The sequence below is a fragment of the Opisthorchis viverrini genome, assembly GCF_000715545.1.
Source record: "Opisthorchis viverrini unplaced genomic scaffold opera_v5_422, whole genome shotgun sequence".
Taxonomy (NCBI): Eukaryota; Metazoa; Platyhelminthes; class Trematoda; order Opisthorchiida; family Opisthorchiidae; genus Opisthorchis; species Opisthorchis viverrini.
In genome coordinates this window covers 330,357-351,582 of record NW_008752076.1, presented here as the reverse complement: position 1 = coordinate 351,582, position 21,226 = coordinate 330,357, and the positions used below count along the sequence as shown (strand labels likewise).

The window sequence follows — 21,226 nt, the reverse complement described above, 5'->3', positions numbered from 1 at the left end:
AACAGCAAGTACTTAAGTGTTTGGGCTTGCAACTGTTGAGTAAGCTTATTCGTAAGGTACTTATGTGGAGAGCGGATTAGAGTTGCACTTGATCACCGGAGAACGTTATTGGACTTTGACTACATCGATTAGCTACACAAAAGTAAAGCAGTGGTGTTCGAAATTGTTGAATCGCTACTCAGCCGCCTAGTGCCAATAGGCTCTTCGGATATAGGTCTCGGAAAACCCGTCGCATTTACTGTGCAAGCAAAAGAATTCGCGACGTAGTTGACTTTAGATTAACCTGGTGAAGATCGTAAAGTTTACTTATGTGGTCAGGATTGGTAACGGCTATTCATTATTCACGCATCAATCGCGCATCATGAAGAATGGAGTCATGGCCTTCAAATAAGAGTCAAAGCATGCTTAGTTGTCGCATTTCCGCATTCCCAAAGCACATACCTTTTGGCCACAGATTAACGTCAGAACATACAATGAAAACTTATAATAGCGTATAAATCGAACGTCTAGTACTGCCCTTAAATTGAAGCTGTGTTGGGTCTAGTCTCTGCCTTTAACACAGGGGGCTGGGATTAACAAGACTCAATGAACAAAACAAATGAATTGTCAATGTGGTCCCTGAGGTAGGATTATAATTGATCCACGGTTCCAGTGCTGATAATCTTGACAACTACTCTATACGGTATACTGAACAACGCCTCACTGTCTCATTGGGACATGGTTTTCTCCGGACGAATTCGCCTTCTGGAGCTACTGTGACTGTAGGCACTGCTGTGAGAAGCAGTTGCTCTCCCGAGTCACAGAACTCAATTTGTCAATGAAACTGTCTTGAACCGTTTTGAGTACATGCCTACTGGACCCAGCAAAAACTAGGTGAAAGGGGCCAAGTGTAAAAATAAAACTACTGGATATCCCCATAGGATGTTATGTAATCTCTGATCAATGAACCTCCGTAAGAACAACTCGAGCAAACAAATTACCATCAGAGGTGATTGAATTTGACTGTATTTGACATATAGCTCTGAAGAGAGGAACATCATAACCAACTTCATGAAAAGATGAAAGAAAACATGCTTTGATTTAGTTCGTATTTCCGTCTTTATGACTGTGCGAAATGTCGTGCCATCTCATCCAGACCCCCTTTACAAACCTAAAATGTACAAGGGGAACGTACAGTGAGTAGTATTCCGGAAAAATGCAAAAGCTCTTGATGACCAAGTGAGATGTTAGAACAGCAAAACAACACACTACATACTCAGTCATTAGGATGAGTTTCGTAAAAACGGAACAGAATTTGGCCAAAAAAAGTATCTCAGACTTACCTTTGCAGGTGGATTAACCAACGGATTTCCATCCACTGTTGCTGTTGGACACAACAACGGTGTCCACATCAAATGTTCCAACTTTGTTATGGATTTTGGTAGGCTTTGAAGAAAATTATCTCCTAGCCACAGACAACGCAATCTGGTTAATTCACCAAACTCTTCGGGTAATTCCGTCAACTGATTGTCGAACAGCAGCAACGTTTCGAGGTTTTTGAGACTGCCGATTGCAGGAGGAAGAATCCGTAGCTGATTGCTACACATGTCCAAGAATTTCAGATTTTCTAACTGAAGTATTGGGGCCGGGAATTCTGAGAACTAAAAAAGATGTGGAGATTGATGAAATCCAGTTGATCGTACTGGTTGGAAACATCGTGGCTTGACGCAAACAATGCAAATACTACGGATTAGTCTAAGCTCACAGAAACGGTAGATTTGCAGCGTGTTTTGGTTTATGGAACAGCGACGAAACGGAATATTTTGTGCCACAGTAATTTTTCTATATTTGACAATTGGCGCACCACACGTCTAAATTGTCCAGACTACTCGTTTCACGATTATTTTTGTACCTTTTAGGGAGGAAGAACTCTTTGCAGGTTGCGACAGATGTACCTTGACTGACGCTGTTTTTGTTGTTTGAGTAATGATAATCAAGAGATTAAAAGCAAAATATTGCTTCAGCGGCCTTTTGTCGAGGCTGGATAAAAGTATGCGTATAGATGATTTAAACGGTAATGCACAATTTGTGCTCCCGGATACTCTCTCCAAAGTATAAGTTCGCAAATATATAATCTGACTGGATCTACTTAAAGCCAGACAAGATTGTAGAACACGACCTTTGAAACTGAAGAGCCGTTCATCCTGTCTACCTTGCTCCGGCATGCCATTCTAAAAGACCCCACGTTTGCTTCCAGTATGCTCTTTCCAAGGTCAGTTCGTTCAACTGTGACACCCTTTCTGTTCCTAGTTGCCATGCCACCCAAGAAAGCAAGAGGGCTGGGATATTGCCAGGTGTTTACCCATTGTTTATTTTCCACTCAAATGGGGTCAGTTTAATATCAAGTACTGGTTTACAAACGCTCTGTTGCAGCAAGATAACTCCTGCTATTTTGTGTTTAAAAAGTTCAGATCTATTCCTATTTGGCTGTGAATATGTAGAGACCTGGCTTCTCTACCAAATCAAGCACTTCTTTGGATTTCAGCAAAGCCGTATTTGTTTGTTCATGGATCGATTTTTGAGGATGGTATGAGAGCCTACTATCGAGAGTATCCTGAAATACGACTACGCGACAACAGATATGACATCAGCAAACTTTTGTTTGTGTGATTCTTGATGTAATTGAGTTTGATTTGGTGACAGGGGGGTCAAAAGCTAAAATGGATTAAAATTAGGGCTCTCAACCAATGTCTCGTTCCAAAGCATCGACAGTGGATGCAGCACCACCATAGCAGTCTAAATTTAGACGAACAGAGTGATCCAAGCTCCAATCTGGAGCGCTAGAAAATGGTGTTTTTCAGATCTCCGTTCACTTCACACCATGTTAGGAGAGACTTTCTGGATGCAGTGACCATCCTCCGTAACAGTTCGACACGGTAGGATACGATACATCTCAGACCGAAGCAGTATCTATCAAGATGTGAAGTGTTTTCACCATCTGATTGCGTGCACAGCGAGCGAGGTAGAATTCCTCGCAACAGGAATTCAAGACCAAAGGCGTAGTACCCCATCACTGCCATCCAGACGTCGCACTGCACCGTTCTAACCAGCGTTAAAAGCGGATGAACATTCTTTTCTGTCGTCCAATTCGAAACCGCTCGTCCAACTAAAGACTCCATTTAGATCAACATTTCACTATTTCGGTGTTTCAGTAGGAAGCCTCAGTACGCTCTACACAGGTGCATAATAATTAAATGAGATGATGGAAGCGATGATATGTTGTCACACCATCTTAGCTGGTCGAAAGTTCGTAGCAGAATAGTTTAGCCTTCAGCTTCATCGCGGTATGGGATCCCCTGTCTATTCGGCAGATGCGCTCCAGACGTTATTTTCAAATAAAGATGGGATTGCATAGAGTTATTCCACCTATGAATGAACAAATCCATTCACACTATTGATAACACTAAGGTAGACTCAGGATTATCTTAAAATCATTCAGAGCACACAGTAAAGCTTGAGTAGATTGATCGTTACCACTTCAAAAGGCTTCAGTCCATCCAAGAGCTTGTTTCGAACAGTGACGTAGAAAGAGGTATAATGGTCAACTTTGGGTTTTATCTTCACTGAATGCATTATGGTCGATAACTTAACTTCCAACTCGTTGCAAGTTAAATCAAGGTCAGACAGCAGTATACAGAATCGTTTGAACAGATCTGAGTTTTAAAGCATACCATTTGCAGGCAAACTGATAAATGCAATGAATGACTGATAAAACCGAAGCTGCCTTTGGTCGGCAGAGCCCTTTCAGGTTCTGTGCAGCGTATGTTCAGATACGGACTACATTTAAAGTTTGTCTAAACCTATTAAAATCTAAGTAAGGAGGCCACGCTGGTACATTTGTCACCTGCCTGGAGGTGACAGGATCAAGATATGTGTTTCGTCGCAGCAAAAGTTTGGACAGCTGTCACCTCAGAAAGACTGTGTGGTGTGTAAGTCAGTTTGACTCTGCGGAATGAAGTCTAATCAGGAGTATTTTTGTGCCACATGAAACAGGGGTCTGGAAAATCTAGGTTCTGCCTAAAAGGTTGCAAGAAAAATGACTGAGAATTCGAGCAGTCAGTTCGGCTTGGTGATTATCAATCGCGTCATCTGAATTTGTTTAGAGTAGTTTGAAAAAGAATCCCTTCCGAACGGCAAAAACGAAAATGCAATCGCGTTGCAGCTTTTCAACTCTATCGTCAAGAATGCTCAAGATTAAGTTTGCTGATCTTCACAAAAGCATGGAAAATCTCTGTTCTAGTTAGTATGTAATGAAGACCAAGACAAAATCAACAAACCTGATTATTAGCAAGATGCAGCGTGTGCAGATTTTTCAGATCGGCTATGGTGGGTGGCAACTGTCTGATCCGATTGTTTGAGACAGACAGCTTCTCCAAACGTGTCAAAGAGCCTATTTCTGCCGGAAGATTGTGCAAGTCATTCGTATCCAGGAGTAGTATTCGCAATCTTGTCAGGTAGCCTGTTGAGGAAAGAGCATGCTGTTATGTATGAATCCGGAACAAGAAGGGTTTGTTTATTGTAGACAGGCTCACTGGGAAGGGAGTAGCTTTTGAAGTGGGCTATTTCTTAAGACAACTGAACGTGTTTCACATCTTGCTAAACTGATGTAGCTGATGTACTCTGACCTGCACGACAGTACGTGTGTTGCACACAATTCAAAACCTCATCCGAAATATTGCAATGAAATCAGGTTTCTGTCTCAATGCAACGCCAGACGAAACCAAATCAGTCCGCTGAAAAAGGTGAACCAGTTGCCTCCACCTGAAGTTGTATAAAATCCAGAAAAGCGACTGTCTTGTTAGTCGAGTTGAAAGGTCCGACTAAAGACTTGTGGAAGGACAGTTCAAGCAAGAAGGGGGACAGAATAATCAGGCGTTTTGTTTATTAGCGGTACGGTGTTCATTTCCTTTCGACCATAGAAGTATTCGTATCATTCGTTTCACAAAAAATGAGTCAGTTGGTTCGGTCCCAATAAAATCTGCTCTCCAGCGGAAGCCATCTTTAAACGGGGGCTAATGCTGCCATTCCCCAGGGAATACCTTTAAAGACACTGTCAAAATAACCCCAAAACGGATGCAACTCAACCCGAAGTAGTCACTCATGTCTGCGCATTCACCATTAGATTAATGTTCACTTGTGTTAGTAGCAGAGAGGATCAGATTAACGGTCTGTCGCGTCTGTCGTGACCACACGAATTCGATCAAGAAAAAGTTCTAAGGTTGCTTCTGGCACGTGTCTTATTCTGCAAAGCTCTTTGGTTATCACTAGTGTACAGACAATCTTATTTGACGGCGTTCTGAGCCTGGTTTGCCTCTTCGAATTAGGGTGAGTACGACTGGTCCAACTCGTGACTGGTTTGTTACGTGCTTGTATCAGCCACCTAGTGTTTATTTGCGGTGCTCCGGTAGTTCGTCTGCGTCGCTAATGGAAGCAAATGAACGCCGCCGATCGGATGTCCGTCTTCTCTGTTCAACTTCAGTTGTGTTCGAATGCTCTGGCGATCTGCTTAAAACACAGTAGAACACTTTTTTTCAGTCGTGATGCCCTTTGCGTGTTCCCGTCACTGCCGTCTCTAAATCACCTATATGTGTAAAATTCTCGACTGATTGGTAAACTTTTGCAAGCAAACTGACAAGCTTGCCCGAGCTATCGCTATTGTAAGAGGAAAATGACTGTTCCTATATAAAAATAACGGTTTCTACTTGATTCTACCTACATTGAAAGTTCGGCATGTTAAGAAAACCAGTCTCAGTCGAGAAACTATAGGCAATGCAATGGGAAATTACATCACCGGTGCGTTTTAAGGTGCCGGTCGACTAGCAAGTGTACAAAAACGACGTAACGAATTTCCACTTTGTCACTTCCCCTTTGCCAACAGATCAGTCTTATAAGACTTCCTGGATTGTCTCTCCTTTGAGTGTGTTGGGTTTTTGGTCAGTTTGAGGAGGTTTTGGGACTAAACCCATCATTGCAAAACCGGGCGGGCTTTAGCTTGCCAATGTAGGTGGTTACCACAACCTGTTATGCGCCAGATGATATTGTAATCGGTGGACAACACGAGGACAACACTGTTTGATAAATAAAATTTCTGAAAGGACTGTGGGTCCGATGTAAACCGATTATTAGAAGAATAGTTCGGACTGCAGTTTCGTGCTCTCTCGGTAAATGTAACATTTTCACCTGACCTGAAAGCCACATTGATATTTGCGGTTTGGCTTGACTTCTAAGGAGAAGAGTGCGTGACCTGATACATGCTTTTGCTACAATAATTTGGTGTGACAGTTTGAATACTATCAGAATTTTCTTGGAGATTTGTACCTCACAAATAGAAGGAAAGTTACGTTCTTCCCACTGTTTAAGTACACATTTTTTGCAAAAGCATGGTCTACATTCCCCTCCATTCTTGACTATTTTAAATGGAGTCATTTCGTACAGGATCTATTATGGTGGTGACGTGACTACAGAAGTAAACGATTTGTTCGGAAGAGTATTTGCCAACATGTGCTGTCTTCTGTTACCTGGAACAAGGAGCGAGTGTTGACCATGTTTGTCAGCGTACATTTTCTCTATAGATCTGAAAGTTCGCCCTTAGTTGAACAAAATTTGCAACTGACGTCTGCATAAGATCACCGCTGTATACGAATGATCTGGCTTGTCAAACAACAAGAAAGAATGGACTATTTAAAAAGGGGTAGACCCTTATTGTTACGAAAAACACGTAATGGAAGGCACTCTCACACTACACCGAATCTACTCTTCAAACCGCTTTTGGCGAATGATAAAGAAAATTCCTGTGGGATTCGTAAGAACTTGCTGTTACTCTGTTGATTAACAAAGTGCATTCCAAAAATAATATGCGGTAGTCTATGGTAAACGCGAATTTGTCATCGGAGCAAACGAGCTCTCCAATTATCAGCTTCTTTTTGGGAAGCTTTATGATGTCCCCAGAATCGGGCATCCTTTCGAAGTGAACTCTCTGACACTTACGGATGGGTTACCTGGAATTTAGACACCATTTTGAAATGGTGGTATTAAGAATTCTGGTACCCAAAGCCTGATAACGGAATCAGTGTAACCGCAACACAGTTACTGAAATCCTTCTATATTATCGATCAAAGCCTTGGCGAGAAAAATTTAGCTTATCAGCTTGATAGGAGTGGTGGTCGTGTCAGACTAAACAGCTGACAATGTCAACGTTCAGTTCTAATGATCCAGTTTTGGCTTAATGGAATTTGGAATAATTTCTGAGGGTCTGCTAGTCGAAACAAAATACGCGACTTGTGAAAATATGCCATGAAGCTGGTTTGGATGCTCAAATCATTCAGAAGAAGTAAATTGACCATGTTGTGGTCACCATGAAAGTACTATGACAAATTGTGACATCATGCCATTTTGCCGGCCTAGACTTCACTACTACATACCGGGTGCAGTACCAGGTTGATCTGATTGCTTGTGGCGTTGTCTGTAGTTGTTCATAACAAATTTAAACTTAGATTTTCCAGGAATAAGTCAAATCATGCTCGGATGTCAAGCCGTATGAGTTGGTTTAATGATACCAACACAAGACTGAAGTGGTAATGGACTGTCACTGACTGTCATGACAAAAATTAATGACAAATGACCGACCATACGCGAAACACGAGTATCACTTTCGTAAAGTCACTGGAAAGTCAGGGACGAAAATTCCTCAGAGGAAAGTGTGTTTCATTAGAGTGCCAGATTATGATATGCGCCCCAAATAGAAAGGCATATCCGTTGAATGTTAGTCTTTCCGTCCTGCGTTGGAAAAAGGAAATCCTATCACAACCGGTTTGGGTATCTCTTACTGAACGAGACTAAAACAACTACGTACCTAAAGACAACGTATTCCTAAGGACGCGTTTGTACACGTTTAGCCAAATGAACGAGGCCAATTATGTCTGGCTTTTGAAGTGACCAACAATAATCGTAAACCTGTCAACAGTGGTATTTCATGTGTCCAGGATGATTTAGCGCTGAATCTGTAGAATTTCTATTAAGCAGTTGCCTGCTGGCTTACTGGCATTCCAACTATTTACGGAAGGAATGAATCACAGGACAACTACTTATGACGAACCTAGGTCACTTTTCTGCCCACCACCTACAAGTAGCATTGTTCCGAAGGATGGACACTGTGGAGTTTCAAAACCATCGAAAGAGTGTTCCAGGGTTTTCCTAGCTTGCGGTGAGGTCGAGCAGCCTTTATCAATCTCTGATTTAACACTGTTTTCAACTGGGTGATCGAATCGTGTCTTGTACACTTCCCTCACTAGCTCAGGTTATTAGACTAAATAGTGCAGATTGCAGGTTCTAGGGGGAATCTATATGGTGCAATAATCAGCAGATATTTGCTTGAATCTGGGTTCAGTACACTGTTTAGTCCCGGCGGTTGTGGCACTGCTGGGGTACAGAAACTCAGATAACTACTAATCTAACACCGTTTGGACGTATTTGATTCCTGTAGACACTACATTCACTGATAAGTGACCAGTTTACAAGTGTGCTTTGGTGTTTGCTGGATGAGAGTTTCAATTTCTTCGAAATTGGCAAAAGCTAAAAAGTTATAAAACGCGTACCGACGAGCATTCAGACATTCAGAATACAACATCAAACGCCAAAAATTTTCACAAATCTGACACACCGCTCGTGATGAACGAGTCCAAAGCGATTGAATGCCATAATAGAGGAAGCAGGCCAGATGGTCTTTATGACAAGTAGTTTTGCTCTATCTAGTCAGTTTTCTTAATGAGCTGTTCGGATGCCTTCCGTCGCTCTGGAGCCGACCATCGCGCTGACCCAAAAATTGCCTTTAAATTGCATTGCAAGACGTGTAGTCACAAACCATCGGCCCATGAGAACCAGCATATGGCGGGTTGTACGAAGTTATCGAGTCTCCGTTTTTTGTCCTGTTATATTATTTTGAAATGCTCAAGTCTGCGAGTAAAGGTAACAAAAGAAATCTCAACACATCACGACCCCCGTACCTTGACAATAAAACAGAGAAGTAGTCTAGTTCTAAGGGTTGTGTACACACTCACACGGTTGCATTGCGCGAAGAATTCTTGAGCGGGAGTCATTAAATCAAAGGAGTACTGTAAAACTCACCTATTTCCGGTGGCACATTGCAAAGCTTATAGTTTAACGATGACTGGCGATCGGGGCTCATGCACAACACTTCCAGTTCTCTCAAGGTGAACAGTTCAGCGGACCTTTTCCAAATCTTTGCCCTGGAGTTTCAACTTGTACATACTAGGATATTCCCTGTCCTCTGTCTCAATGTGCAGCCGCAGTGAATTGCCGGCCATTTTGAATGCTGTTGTTTTCTCACACCCAGCATTAATATTGCCTTCGGTTTATCGATTGCTGTTGGTTGTCAAGCCTGCATCAGCCACTCAAGACCGTTCAATCACTTGACTATCTAAACAGCTTTAGTTTAAATTATAATTGTTAGTGTGATAACAGTCTCACTGGTCTTGTCCTCATTTGACTTGTTGCTAATGTCACGTGTGAGCAGTTGGCTCGAAGGGTGAAGAGGCACTGAGAAGTACAATTCAAAGTCAATGCAAATTAGGTAGCCAATAATCGTTAACGGTGGAAAAGGTGACTACCAGCACTCTTTATGCGTTTGGACTGGTCGGTACCATGATCCCTCATCAGGTTTTGAAACTTAGACAATTTTTGTTACGATTTTCTTGTAAACGGTCATCCAAACATGTTTTAGTTTTTCCGAAAATGTCTGGGATGCCGTTGATACTTTTTTCTTACCGCACAGCACTCGTCACCTCGTACTGTACTCGTTGTGAAATGCCGAACGTCAAGACTGATTTCCGGCTTATTCGGTTTCCGGCCGAAACCCTGCGGGGTGAAATGACTCAGCGGTTGGAGCGCGAATTCACTGACCGGAAGGTACATGGTTCGAAACCGACCTCTGTCCGTCGATCTCCCCTGTCTAGATTTGGCCAATCTGGCGGGATCACAGCCCTCGTGCTTCCTTCGAGTGGCATGGGAGCCAGGCACCAAAAGAGTGTTACAGCTGAATTATCTATCTATCTATCTATCTATCTATCAATCTAATCTATCTATCTATCTATCTATCTAATCTATCTATCTATCTATCTATCTAATCTATCTATCTATCTATCTATCTAATCTATCTATCTATCTATCTATCTAATCTATCTATCTATCTATCTATCTAATCTATCTATCTATCTATCTATCTAATCTATCTATCTATCTATCTATCTAATCTATCTATCTATCTATCTATCTAATCTATCTATCTATCTATCTATCTAATCTATCTATCTATCTATCTATCTACCTATCTATCTATCTATCTATCTATCTAACTACCTATCTATCTTCATCAAACGGGTATACAACTGTTAAAACTGTCATGTTTGCTTAAACCACAATCAAGTTAACTCTAAAAACATACCCGCCATACTTCAACCATGAACATAAATATAATATACCAAAATTACCCACTCGAATGCACTAGCCACCAGGCTTCCGAGTTGTACAGTCAAATCGCTTAAGTACAGTTTATTAGAGAAGCAGTGTTTCGACCCATGTTCTAGTAAGTGGATAAAACAGGAAGAATACTTGGATGTTTCAACCACACATGTGGGCACCAATGGTGATGAATGTGAGTGTACCCCGTGACATCATCAAACGGGTATACAGCGGTTAAAACTGTCATGCTTGCTTAAATCACAATCAAGTTAACTCTATAAACATACCCACCATACTTCAACCATAAACATAAATATAATATACGAAAATTACCCACTCGAATGCACTAGCCCCCAGGCTTCCGAGTTGTACAGTCAAATCGCATGAGAAAACCTTATTCCAATAATTAAGGTGATTAATGTGAATGTCTTTGAAATGAGTCCGGCAGACGATGATGCAAAGTATCCCATCGCCGTTCTTAGGTACTTAAGTTTCAACTCAGTTGTGCATAAATACTTTGCTGCTGTAAATGTGGTGATTAAAACAGAATGAGATATTTCGGTTGAAAAGATTGCTACCAGCCCAGATAATAAAGAATGATAGCCAGCTATTGTAGGTCCTCAAAAAGAGGGTCTCTTTCTCAGGCTCCCAAAAGACTTGCCTCGTTTCCGGAACAATATGGAGGTAAACACCGTCAGTATTCAACGTACTGAGCAACTCCAATCATTGAATGCAGGACTATTGCTGTAGAATTTCTTAGTAAGATATGCGTCTGAATCTAAAGACGCCCTAAGAACTGAAGTTGTAGGTATAACAAGGTTGACTTGAAGTGGCTGCACTTTACTAATTCACAGTTCGACAAATATTCTGCAGTAAATCTCCACAAGGCAATGGTCTACAGTGACCACTTTTACACGGTGACCGATCCGCTCCGTCAAAGCCCAGCTGAGAACATATTACTGTCAGTAGCTGACAAGAAATTAATAACCATTCGTTCATCTTACTGATCCGCATGTAGGGTGAATGAACATTCCAAACCGCTAATCCAGATGTAGCTCATTCGCCAAAATCCTACGGCTTTCACTTATTAGTATAACAGGGAGGATACTTTAACTCGATGTTGAGTTGCTTATACTACCTGAGCAAGTTTTTAATGTTCCAAAGCTCCAGATGGACCAACTAATTTTGTGACATCAAACGATGTTGAACACAAGGTTCCGAGAAAAACTTTTGTACGCACAAGCAAGTAAGGAAAATACAAGGAGTGCATTTTCTCAAAAAAGCATTCAGTGGTCTGCTTCAACTCGAATTTGTTTCCCTATAGCATGACTGACCTTCGGGCAAATATCACGGTGGCCTTAGCTAGATGTGATGATAATGTCACAGGAATAATTGGCGTCCACTAGCAGTAGCAGTATGGCACTGAACCGTGTAGACTGTGGTCGAGTTCCAAACGGGTCGACACGTTGGCCACCAGGAAAAAATTCCTTAGTCTGTTCTAGTATGATGGTCACTCCTACAATATGCAACGTTTACGGTTTAGATGTTACGCCGCAATGGTTGGTCAAACTACTGAATCCATAACTGTCAGTTACACCAGGTGTGATAATGTGCTACATCTAAGTCCATGGTATTTCTGGAAGGAAATGTCTGCTGCTGTCCGCTGTTGATTGCTGGTTGTCAGGCGTGAAGAGTTCCCTTCAAACAGCTGCCTCCCATTCAGCGTGAGAACGGAGAGTCTGGATCGCCTGTGCTTTTTTCATACTTATGTCTTTCGAAAGTTCAGCCTGGCTGAAAATTCTGCAGTTCTGAACAACCCATCGAATGTGCGTGGGTTTTAGTTTATCACTCGCGATTCATTACGGCGAAACACAATGGAACAGGTATGATTCACAGAAAGCTCAAGGAGAACAGTGAATACGGGAGTGGTTTTCTGTCGAAGCTATCGGAGCATGTGAAAAATTCTATGATTTAATCTTGTCAGCTTCATACAAAATCGCTGTCAGCAGGATTTCATGTTAAAGTTTTGCGCGTAGAAACTGAAAACGTTGATACTGAAATACAGTCGACAGGATGTTGTTTCTGGTTAAAATTGACTGACCACAGAAACCGTTTGTGTCACTTTTTCATCTATCCCAAACGTGCCTGCCGGACAAAACAGATGAAAGTTCTGCCAAAGTGCAAACAATATACCATTACAGTAGAGCCAAGGTGTGTGCTGTCATCATTTTCCAAATAGGGCGGATCGCGCGCCTTAGATCAACAAAAGTCATCGAACGGCAACCTACAAGAAGCTTATAATGTGAAGAAAATTTACTGGGAGAGTAAAAGTTCCATGGCAGAAAACAGAAAGCTGGTCAACATGTATGACTGCGCAATGCGGTTTCCGTGATTAAAGAGTAGGTGGCGCTGTATCCTATCTAAGAGCGAGCGGTTAAGTGTCCAAACGACTGACAGTTACTTCGCTTGTTCGAGAATCTCTAGAATTTTTTCAGAAGCGCACTGCTGATGATTCTCAATAAGGATAAAACTGCTCTCGAGTGCTTCGCAGCTTCTCCACATAGCATGGCTCCACCTACAATGCAAAATATGTTCCCACAAGTTCAGCTTTTTACCCGATAAAAAAGCGGCCTTCAGCCCGTTGATGAAGATACCGGTTTATCCTCATCTGAAATTTTGGGAGCTTACCTAAAAAAATATCACCCAGTGCTCCCTAAATTTCCGTCCATATGTTAAAAAAGTTTCATTTTAATGTACACTGAAAATGTCCAATTTTGCTTCTTGCAACTCAGCTGAGTAAGCTGATGATGTCGCTATGAAGAGTTCCTCGGGATAACCACTCACCGACGTTCTAGGACCAAATATAGACAGCCGGTAGTAGCTGATACACAAACATTGCTTTTACAACAGAAGTATCTTGATGGTATTTTACACATCAAAATGTGATATACTAGTTGCGTTGACCCTCTCAATCAGAACATTATATACTCCTGTAAAAACTGAAAAAAGGCCAAACGTCCCTTTTCCATGTCAGTGTTTTGATCGCCGACTTTCCTCTGTGTATTGAAAATTCGTGCAGAATAGACGATATCTGAATTTTACAAGTTTCTGTCCACCACAGCGCAAAAGTTTGTTAGTTCTTATTTTGTTCAATGCATCTAGCTAGATTAGCATAGCGGGTACACTAGCGGCGGGGAAGTGAACCTTCAAATAGTTACTACGGCCGCTCACTCGGAAAGCTCGTCGCCACTAGCGATAAATCGAAAATGTCAAACACAGTACCAAAAAGGATGAGCAGAGTAACCTGGGCTCTACAATATTAGCCGACCCTAATGTAAGCCAAGGTTACATTGATCAACCCGCTCGCTGGTTTGCCACTAAATTGGGCGAATAACAATTCTACTCAAAATTGTGAGAAATGACACCGAGGGCTTTCCCGTCAATCCAGTGCTGATAGCACATTTAGTGCAAAAGCACGAACAAAAAACGGCAGTCCCATTCGTACGGTACAGAGGAAACAGTATCCCAGGAGTGACCTACGAAAGTACATACATGCTACTTCGTCTCCTATGAGTCCTTACTACATGGCTGTTTTGGAGTACGGACAATTTGAGGAACATTTTGCGTCAACCTGTTACAGCAAAGTCATTGATTTGTATTCTTCACTCATTATATCACTGTGTGGATCTTACCGAGTGAATCGTCCAGTGGCAACTCGTATTTATTCACGATTAACATGGAATCTTTCAAAGGTTCCAGATTGTAGTAAAACTGCTCTTGGTTGGTATTTTTTCTCTCCAATCTCAGGATGACGTATACAGGTCACGGTCGCGATTTTTGAGATGTGACCACCTAGACACCTGTATTGGTTTTTGGTTCGTTTTTTTATGCATCTCTAGTAATTAAACCGCACTTATCTCACAGGTGTGGGATATATGATGGAAAAATTTCATCTGTCGTGAATGTGTGTATCATTTCTCTAAGTATTATTGTAGCGGTCAGCTCAATACATTTCTTGTGCGGTTGGTTCGCAAGTGTCCTCATCGCTATTGACGCTTGTTGCCAGTCCCACATCCGCCGTCAGCAAATGATGTTCGTTGTACAAGATTTCATACCTTTCTACTTGTTCATAAACAAATCTTGCTTGGTTTGGTCATGATTCTTTCTCCGGTAGTCAGTAGATTGAACAGCGGACTGGTCAGCCAAGCAGTTAAGTAAAACAGCGCACTCAACGATTTTCTTGATGGTTTGTTCAAATACCATATCTCCAATATCAATGCACAGTGCTCATACAAGTGAATTAATAACTCTGTCTACTAACTTGGCATGTGAAATCAGTCTCCTAACTGTCTCAAAGACATTTCTGTGTTTTCCACCGCACCTGGATTTCCGAATATTTGGTCATTCTAACTTGAGTCTCTGGCCGTTTAAGCGCCAAATTAGAGTCGTTATTCCAGCCTCAGAAATAGATTTGCTGTAATTCCAATCATTTGCGAACAAATTTTGTTTTGCGAGAGACTCACCTGGAACCCAGCTGAACCTATCGTTTGTGATGTTTCCAGACAACCGAATGTGCTGCACCAGGCCGCGTCATGTTTCATTTGCTACGATATTCGAGATATCGCGAAACATGTATATTCGTTACGCACTACTCATAAGGCTGATGAAAATTCCTTGACAGCCCACGACCGGAAACTCGAGGGCTGCGCCTACCTGATGAGCCCCAAGGAGGGCGAAACTGGTCGTGGGCTGTCGAAGAATCTTCAGCAATCTTATGAATAGTGAGCAGTGTATTACGAAAGTTTGTTTTACTGACCATTGTAATCCTTTATCTGAATGGAGAAATTCGGTGTTTCACAGAATGAGGTGAAATGTATTCAACAGTGCTGTTGGTGTCCCTTGTTAGTATCGTACACCTTCGGGAGGATCAATTCATTTCATCAATACACTGCTAACAATCGACCCTGAAATTAATTTAACTGGTCTTTACAGTAAACTTTTAGTAAACAGCAATAAAGGGGTTTACAGATCAAGTGAAATTTCAAAAGTTCGTTTTGTTTAACTCTTGAGAAACGCCGCTGAATTTCAAAACACGACGCGGATCTGTTGCAGCCACATTGGCTTGGCCGTGAAATAAAAGAAGTTGCTGACATTCGCAAGAAATGCATTGAGAATATTCAGCACTCCCAGTTCCCTAGCACTTAACGAGTGGGGATTTTTTCATCAGGACTTAATAACAAGCCAAGATGTAAATCTTTTGCTCCAGGGTAAATTACCTCTCTTAATTACCCAACTGAATGGCACTCACCCTCGGTAGAGTTACTGCGGGCAAATGGGATTGTTTTTCTTTGAAATTGAGGTGGAAGCGCATAGCAAGCTTCCATGACCCACAGGTTTACCAAATACTACCAGTTTATTGTAAAAACGACAGAGCCGACCAAACTTTGTTAAAATGCACTTTTATTTTCTCAAAAAAGGCACGTAAATGCACGAAAATTACAAAAATAGGTGGCAGTACAGGGAAACGTATAGAAACAACGTTTTCTATCAATTGACGAGCTGGTTGTTTCACGAGTAGTGTCGGTGGACTCCAGATGGCAGCTTAAAAAGCAGTGTGACCGAACATCACTAGCTGTTGTGGTGTTTAAAACTTCATGCCTCTCCTGGACTCAACACGATGACCAAAGCCACCAAAGCCCAGCCGATGATAAGGAAGAGAAATTTCCCTGGTTTATCACCTGAGCCATCTCTGATTTCATTTGTAAGCAGTTCGCAAAACACAACGTAGCAAAAGGTACCACAAGCCAGGCCCTGTAAGGTAGCCTCAGCAAACAGAAAGCTCGTAGAGTCCGATTGGTTAGTGACAGCCCAGCCAATCAATGTACCGAGTGGTGATGCCCCCGAAAATGTCAATATAGCGGCAACTTGGGAAACGTGCAGCTTCACACTGTTCTGTCGCCCGTTCCTGAGATGCCTTTGTTTGGTGGTCTCAGAGACCAAATTGATACCTATGCTGATAGCAATGATTATCTTGTGCATTGAAAGCGCAGCAAACAGGGTCAACAGGGATGTGTATGATTTGGTCAAGCCAAGTGCCATTCCCTCAAAAACACTGTGTAGAGAAATTGCACACAACAGCGTCAAAACCCTGATCCATCCGCTTTGTATAATTGTCGAATGGTGGTGATGATGCCCTTGGTGCTCTGACTCTACCGACAGGCATTCGAATTCCGGCATAAGCGAACCACGGGGATCGAGTACTTCAGGAAGAATCGCAACTGTTTCATTGACCGCAGTCAAACTGGTGGTCCGCTGACTTATGGATGAGCTCTGTGATGTGGTTCGACGAATGATTGCTCCTTGAATTGCACTACCGTCTTGATGTTGCATCGGCACATCTGTCCCTGGGGTTCTGAAGAATTCCAGTGTGATCTGTTCGACGCCGAGGATAAGGAAAAATCCCAGTAGTGTAACAAAGGATGCCAAAGGGAAGTCAGTTGTAACATTCACTTTTGCTAGCGCCGATTCAAAACATTCAATGGTGTCAATGAATACGTCCAGAAAACCTGAAACAAATTAATAATCACATGAATAGTTCTGAGAAAATGTTGTACCCACGGTATCGCGCACACCTGGGCATCATATGCGAAAGAAACACAAAAGTGGCTTGGAGTATGAAAATTAGCCCCAACATTCTCGAAAAAGTCATTCTACTCGGTTCTGTGGAATCTATATCAGACATCCTACTAAAGTTACGTTAGTAGTTTAGACGCTTTCGAACTTCAAATGCTTAGCCTTTCCCACAGCCTTTGCGCGACTGTTTTAGATGTCACAGCCGCACTATATCAGCAAATAAGCAAATGAAGAAACACATTCAGCGTCATTTATTTCCAGGTTATTGTTATTTTTAAGTTCCAAAACAAATCTTAATACCTAGAGGTCACAAGTATTTTTTAACTGAGATGATGTTTTTAAAAGACAAAACATAAAGGTTCACACAATCAAATCCAAATTCAGGTTCGCTTGCTAAAGTGCTACTGCCTATTCCATATGATGTATTGGGCGTTTGATTTTTGGAAAGGACTACTACTCGTGTATAGTGCTTGTCAACTAGTAGAAACTAGCTCAGATGAAAGAAGGAGGGGCAAGTACGTGGTTACACAATAGCAAATATACTCTATTGTGGCTACCCTTTCCGAGCATGTCAGCGAAGAGTTTGGAATGAACCATCAAAATATAGTCAGGATGATCCCACAATTTGTAATCTACCGACTGTTCACTGTTTTCTTGATTACGTCTGTTTTCTCACATAATATTGTCAAATTGATTTCAGATCTACAGGTTAGTGTTGTGTAGCAACTCACTGAGTGATAGTTAGCAAAATAGACAGGAATAATTGACCTTCCAAAACCCATAACGTTAAGATCAGACCATAGGCACAAATTTACAGCTGTTCTTATCTCAGACACGTCTACCCCTGAGTAAATCTCCTCGTTTGACTACCTTCCACTTTTTACTTCCCATCTGTAATCAGGTCAGCAAGATTTAGGAAGTAGTGAAGTAAAATGTACATTTCCTCCTGCATGGATGAACTCATGGGTCTCGGTGTTATACTGTGTCAGTGATAATGTCAAAAGAAATTTAAGCATAGACGTAGCACACTCTCCATAAAATTGCTGAAAACTATCCGACAGGTGGGGCTCCCGTGACAGCCAAACTGGCCTGCATATGAGTGTATCTGTCGAAATTTAAGGTTGATTATCGTAGGACAGACCTCATGTGTGGGCCTTTATCATATTTTAAACTTTTCCCAAATAGCGGTCAGCTTGCCAAATTTTGCGAAGCAGATCTTATTTGATAGGTCTGGAGTAAATCACGAGTGGATTGATCATTTGTTTCCGTTTTCAGAGCAAAAACCCAAACGCTTGGATTACGATCCGAATTACTGTGTGTACATCCCAGCTGATGTGCAGGAAAAAGTAGGTTCGTCCCTATGAAGTTTTGCTGATGAGCACGTATAGGTCGCTGCTATAAAAATAATAAACCTGGAAACTGTGGCTCAAGAACACTGTTAAGACATATCAGAGGTATCAAAGAGGGATTGCCCTGACAAACGTTGACATCGGCATTTAATGCACTTAGAGCCGATGCTTTGTTACTTTGTTGACCAATACATCCCAGTACTCACAAGCAGATGTTTTTGTTTGCGGCGAATCCTTATTAAATAAAGCTGTTGCACCCTCTAATAACTTTCGCGGAGACAGTGGACATCCATTTTTCCCACATGGGCTTTTCTCAAGAAAACTTCGGTGAGAAGATAAAGAGGAAGGTGCGCGATACAACAAGGTTGAATATGTGGAGTTGACGAAGTGTGATGCTAATGCGTTCACCAACATGGGAGATTGTAGTGGATTAAAAGACTTGTTACATTTACGGACGTGCTGCTCCGAGTCGCGAGTGCATCAGCGAGCATCATTTGACCTTTCATATTTACCTAAAATAACTTATCAATAGATATGTGTAAGAAAATGTTTTAACCCGTTCATGCTTACACAATTTTACATTCGTCGGAACAATCTCCCGTGCATGCGACCGCATCCTACAGTTGGCGTTGGTTTGCTTGTAGGTTTGAGTAAATAGCCTGTGTGCCAACAGTCAATCCTAATCACGATTGCACAATATACCTTTATATTGAAAACCAGTCCACAAAAGCCGTCCAAGTTTTATTGCCCTGAAAATAGGCCACTGAATTCACTATGCTACCTAAAAGGACTTGCCATAATAATTCATCACACAGAGATCCTGAGCGCTATCTGATCCAATTAACTTTTGTAAATGACAGTAACAAACTGGTCTCCGTACACTGTGCTTAACGACATTAACGGCCAGTGTTTTGGATTTTAAGTAATTTACCTAATATAGGCCACTTCGTCCAATTAACTTTTGTAAATGACAGTAAAAAACTGGTATCCGTACACTGTGCTTAACGACATTAACAGCCAGTGTTTGGGGTGTTAAGTAATTTACCTAATATAGGCCACTTCTGGGAAAGTCAGCATTAAGCTCTTGATGGATCTGGCCTGGTTTAGTATGGATCGCCGGAGAACTTACACATTTCTTACAAGCGTGGCTTCGATACGGAGAGAGTTCCTTTGTTTAGTATGACGCTTGTCGTACGGAGCTAAGGAAATGATGTATGAGAACTTCAAGGACCTCTGTTTCACAGCAAGCGGGTATGACTTGCGGAGTGGATTTGATCGGGGGCATTGAAAATTGTGGAAGCCTTTGTTGATACACTGTATAGGATCTCATTTCTAGTTGCAAACATGTAAACGAGTCATATGAATGATAAAAGTGAGTGAGTTTGCATCACCAAGTCAACAAAGTCCCTGGATGGTGAGTAGCGTGTAGTTTCTTTGAGTTGCGCCTTGTGCCCCTCACCTACCATTTTCCTGAAGATAAGGAATACCATGTGCATTTTGAATGTTAAATAATCATAGGTATGTACGCCAAGCGAGGCACACAATTCACGCCGTACGATGATGGTCCTTCAGAGGATACTGCTGCAAGGAGTGTGAACTCTATTGGATACTCCTTACCTTGGTTAGGACTGTAAGGACTACTCAGGTGCGAGACTCTTGTTTGGTTGCGTACATTTGAGATAGTATGCCGTATGATGATCGAGTACGCAATAAAGTAGGAAACATTTGTGCGAAAATGAAAAACCAAAAGCACCGGTTTTTCTGTATGAAACATCTATTCACACTCACACACCAATCCTCAATGATTTAGTTTATATCTATAAAAGCAGCTGTCAATACGGTGATGTTGAAAGCAACCATTTTGATATTACCGCTTTTATGAGGTAGCTATCCCAAAATCGTAGTTTAGTCAAGAGCCGTGGTTTAATGTACTAGATAAAATATGACGAGATAATACGAAAGAGTAGTAGCTCTACTTACCGACCGAGAGAAGCGCGCCAGCGGCCAGGCAGTTGGACCGGCTAATTATCTTCGTCCTTCTTTCAGGTGTCCAATACCGCGAAAAGCAACCAGATTTAGTCAATAAACTGTCAGTTTCTTGATCAGCTGCGGACTGCTCTTTTCGGTCAACACAGTTCACAATAAGAACGGGAAGTGAGCACGCAAGGAAAGAGTAAAGGAACATGACAGCCGCCAAACCCAGTTTTCCTCCGGTCAGAGGAGTTCTGTCTCCCGTTCCATGAAGAACGCCATGCTCACCGCCGAGTGCCACGCTTGGTAGATATAGCACAAGGAGACTCTGTATAAAAGAAGCACGAAACGATTGGACTGGTTTCATGAAGCACTGTTCAGTAGCTTTTTTCCGTAGGAGGTCTTTTCAGATGAAAGCACTTTGTGCACGAATGGAGTCATGCTGTCAGTGCAGCATTTTATTTGGACAACATATCTCAACTACTGTCATTACCACTAGTAGCAGTGTATCATCACCGGAGACGGATCTGCAAAATGGAGAATGGTCTTATCGAGTCGCTTGTGCTCAATGTTTCCTATCCTTTGTAATTCTCTAAGCTTTTACCCACTCAAAATCCATAATCTTTTCACGTTCAAAGAACAAGTTTCGGCTTGTTCGCGAAGGGCATTAGGACCGAGTTAGAGCTTTCAATTTCGCCATCCCACAAGGATCGAAACTGAGTGGTACAAGAGGAGCTTGCCGCAAACTGAGTGGAAGT

The 21,226-nt window shown here is 41.9% G+C and overlaps 2 protein-coding genes across 2 annotated transcripts; both read right to left on the bottom strand.

Annotated features, from left to right (window-relative positions):
* Positions 1 to 1,323: 1,323 nt before the first annotated feature.
* T265_15276 (hypothetical protein) lies at positions 1,324 to 9,284 on the bottom strand (the record flags this gene model as incomplete). The annotated part of the gene is made up of 2 exons (XM_009177375.1): positions 1,324 to 1,633; positions 9,163 to 9,284. Coding segments are annotated over 2 exons (369 nt in total), but the record flags the coding sequence as incomplete, so codon positions are not given.
* Positions 9,285 to 15,973: 6,689 nt separating this feature from the next.
* T265_10878 (hypothetical protein) lies at positions 15,974 to 21,013 on the bottom strand (the record flags this gene model as incomplete). The annotated part of the gene is made up of 2 exons (XM_009177374.1): positions 15,974 to 17,081; positions 20,478 to 21,013. The coding sequence occupies 2 exons, from the start codon at positions 20,833 to 20,835 to the stop codon at positions 16,168 to 16,170; spliced, it is 1,272 nt and encodes a 423-aa protein (XP_009175638.1).
* Positions 21,014 to 21,226: the final 213 nt, after the last annotated feature.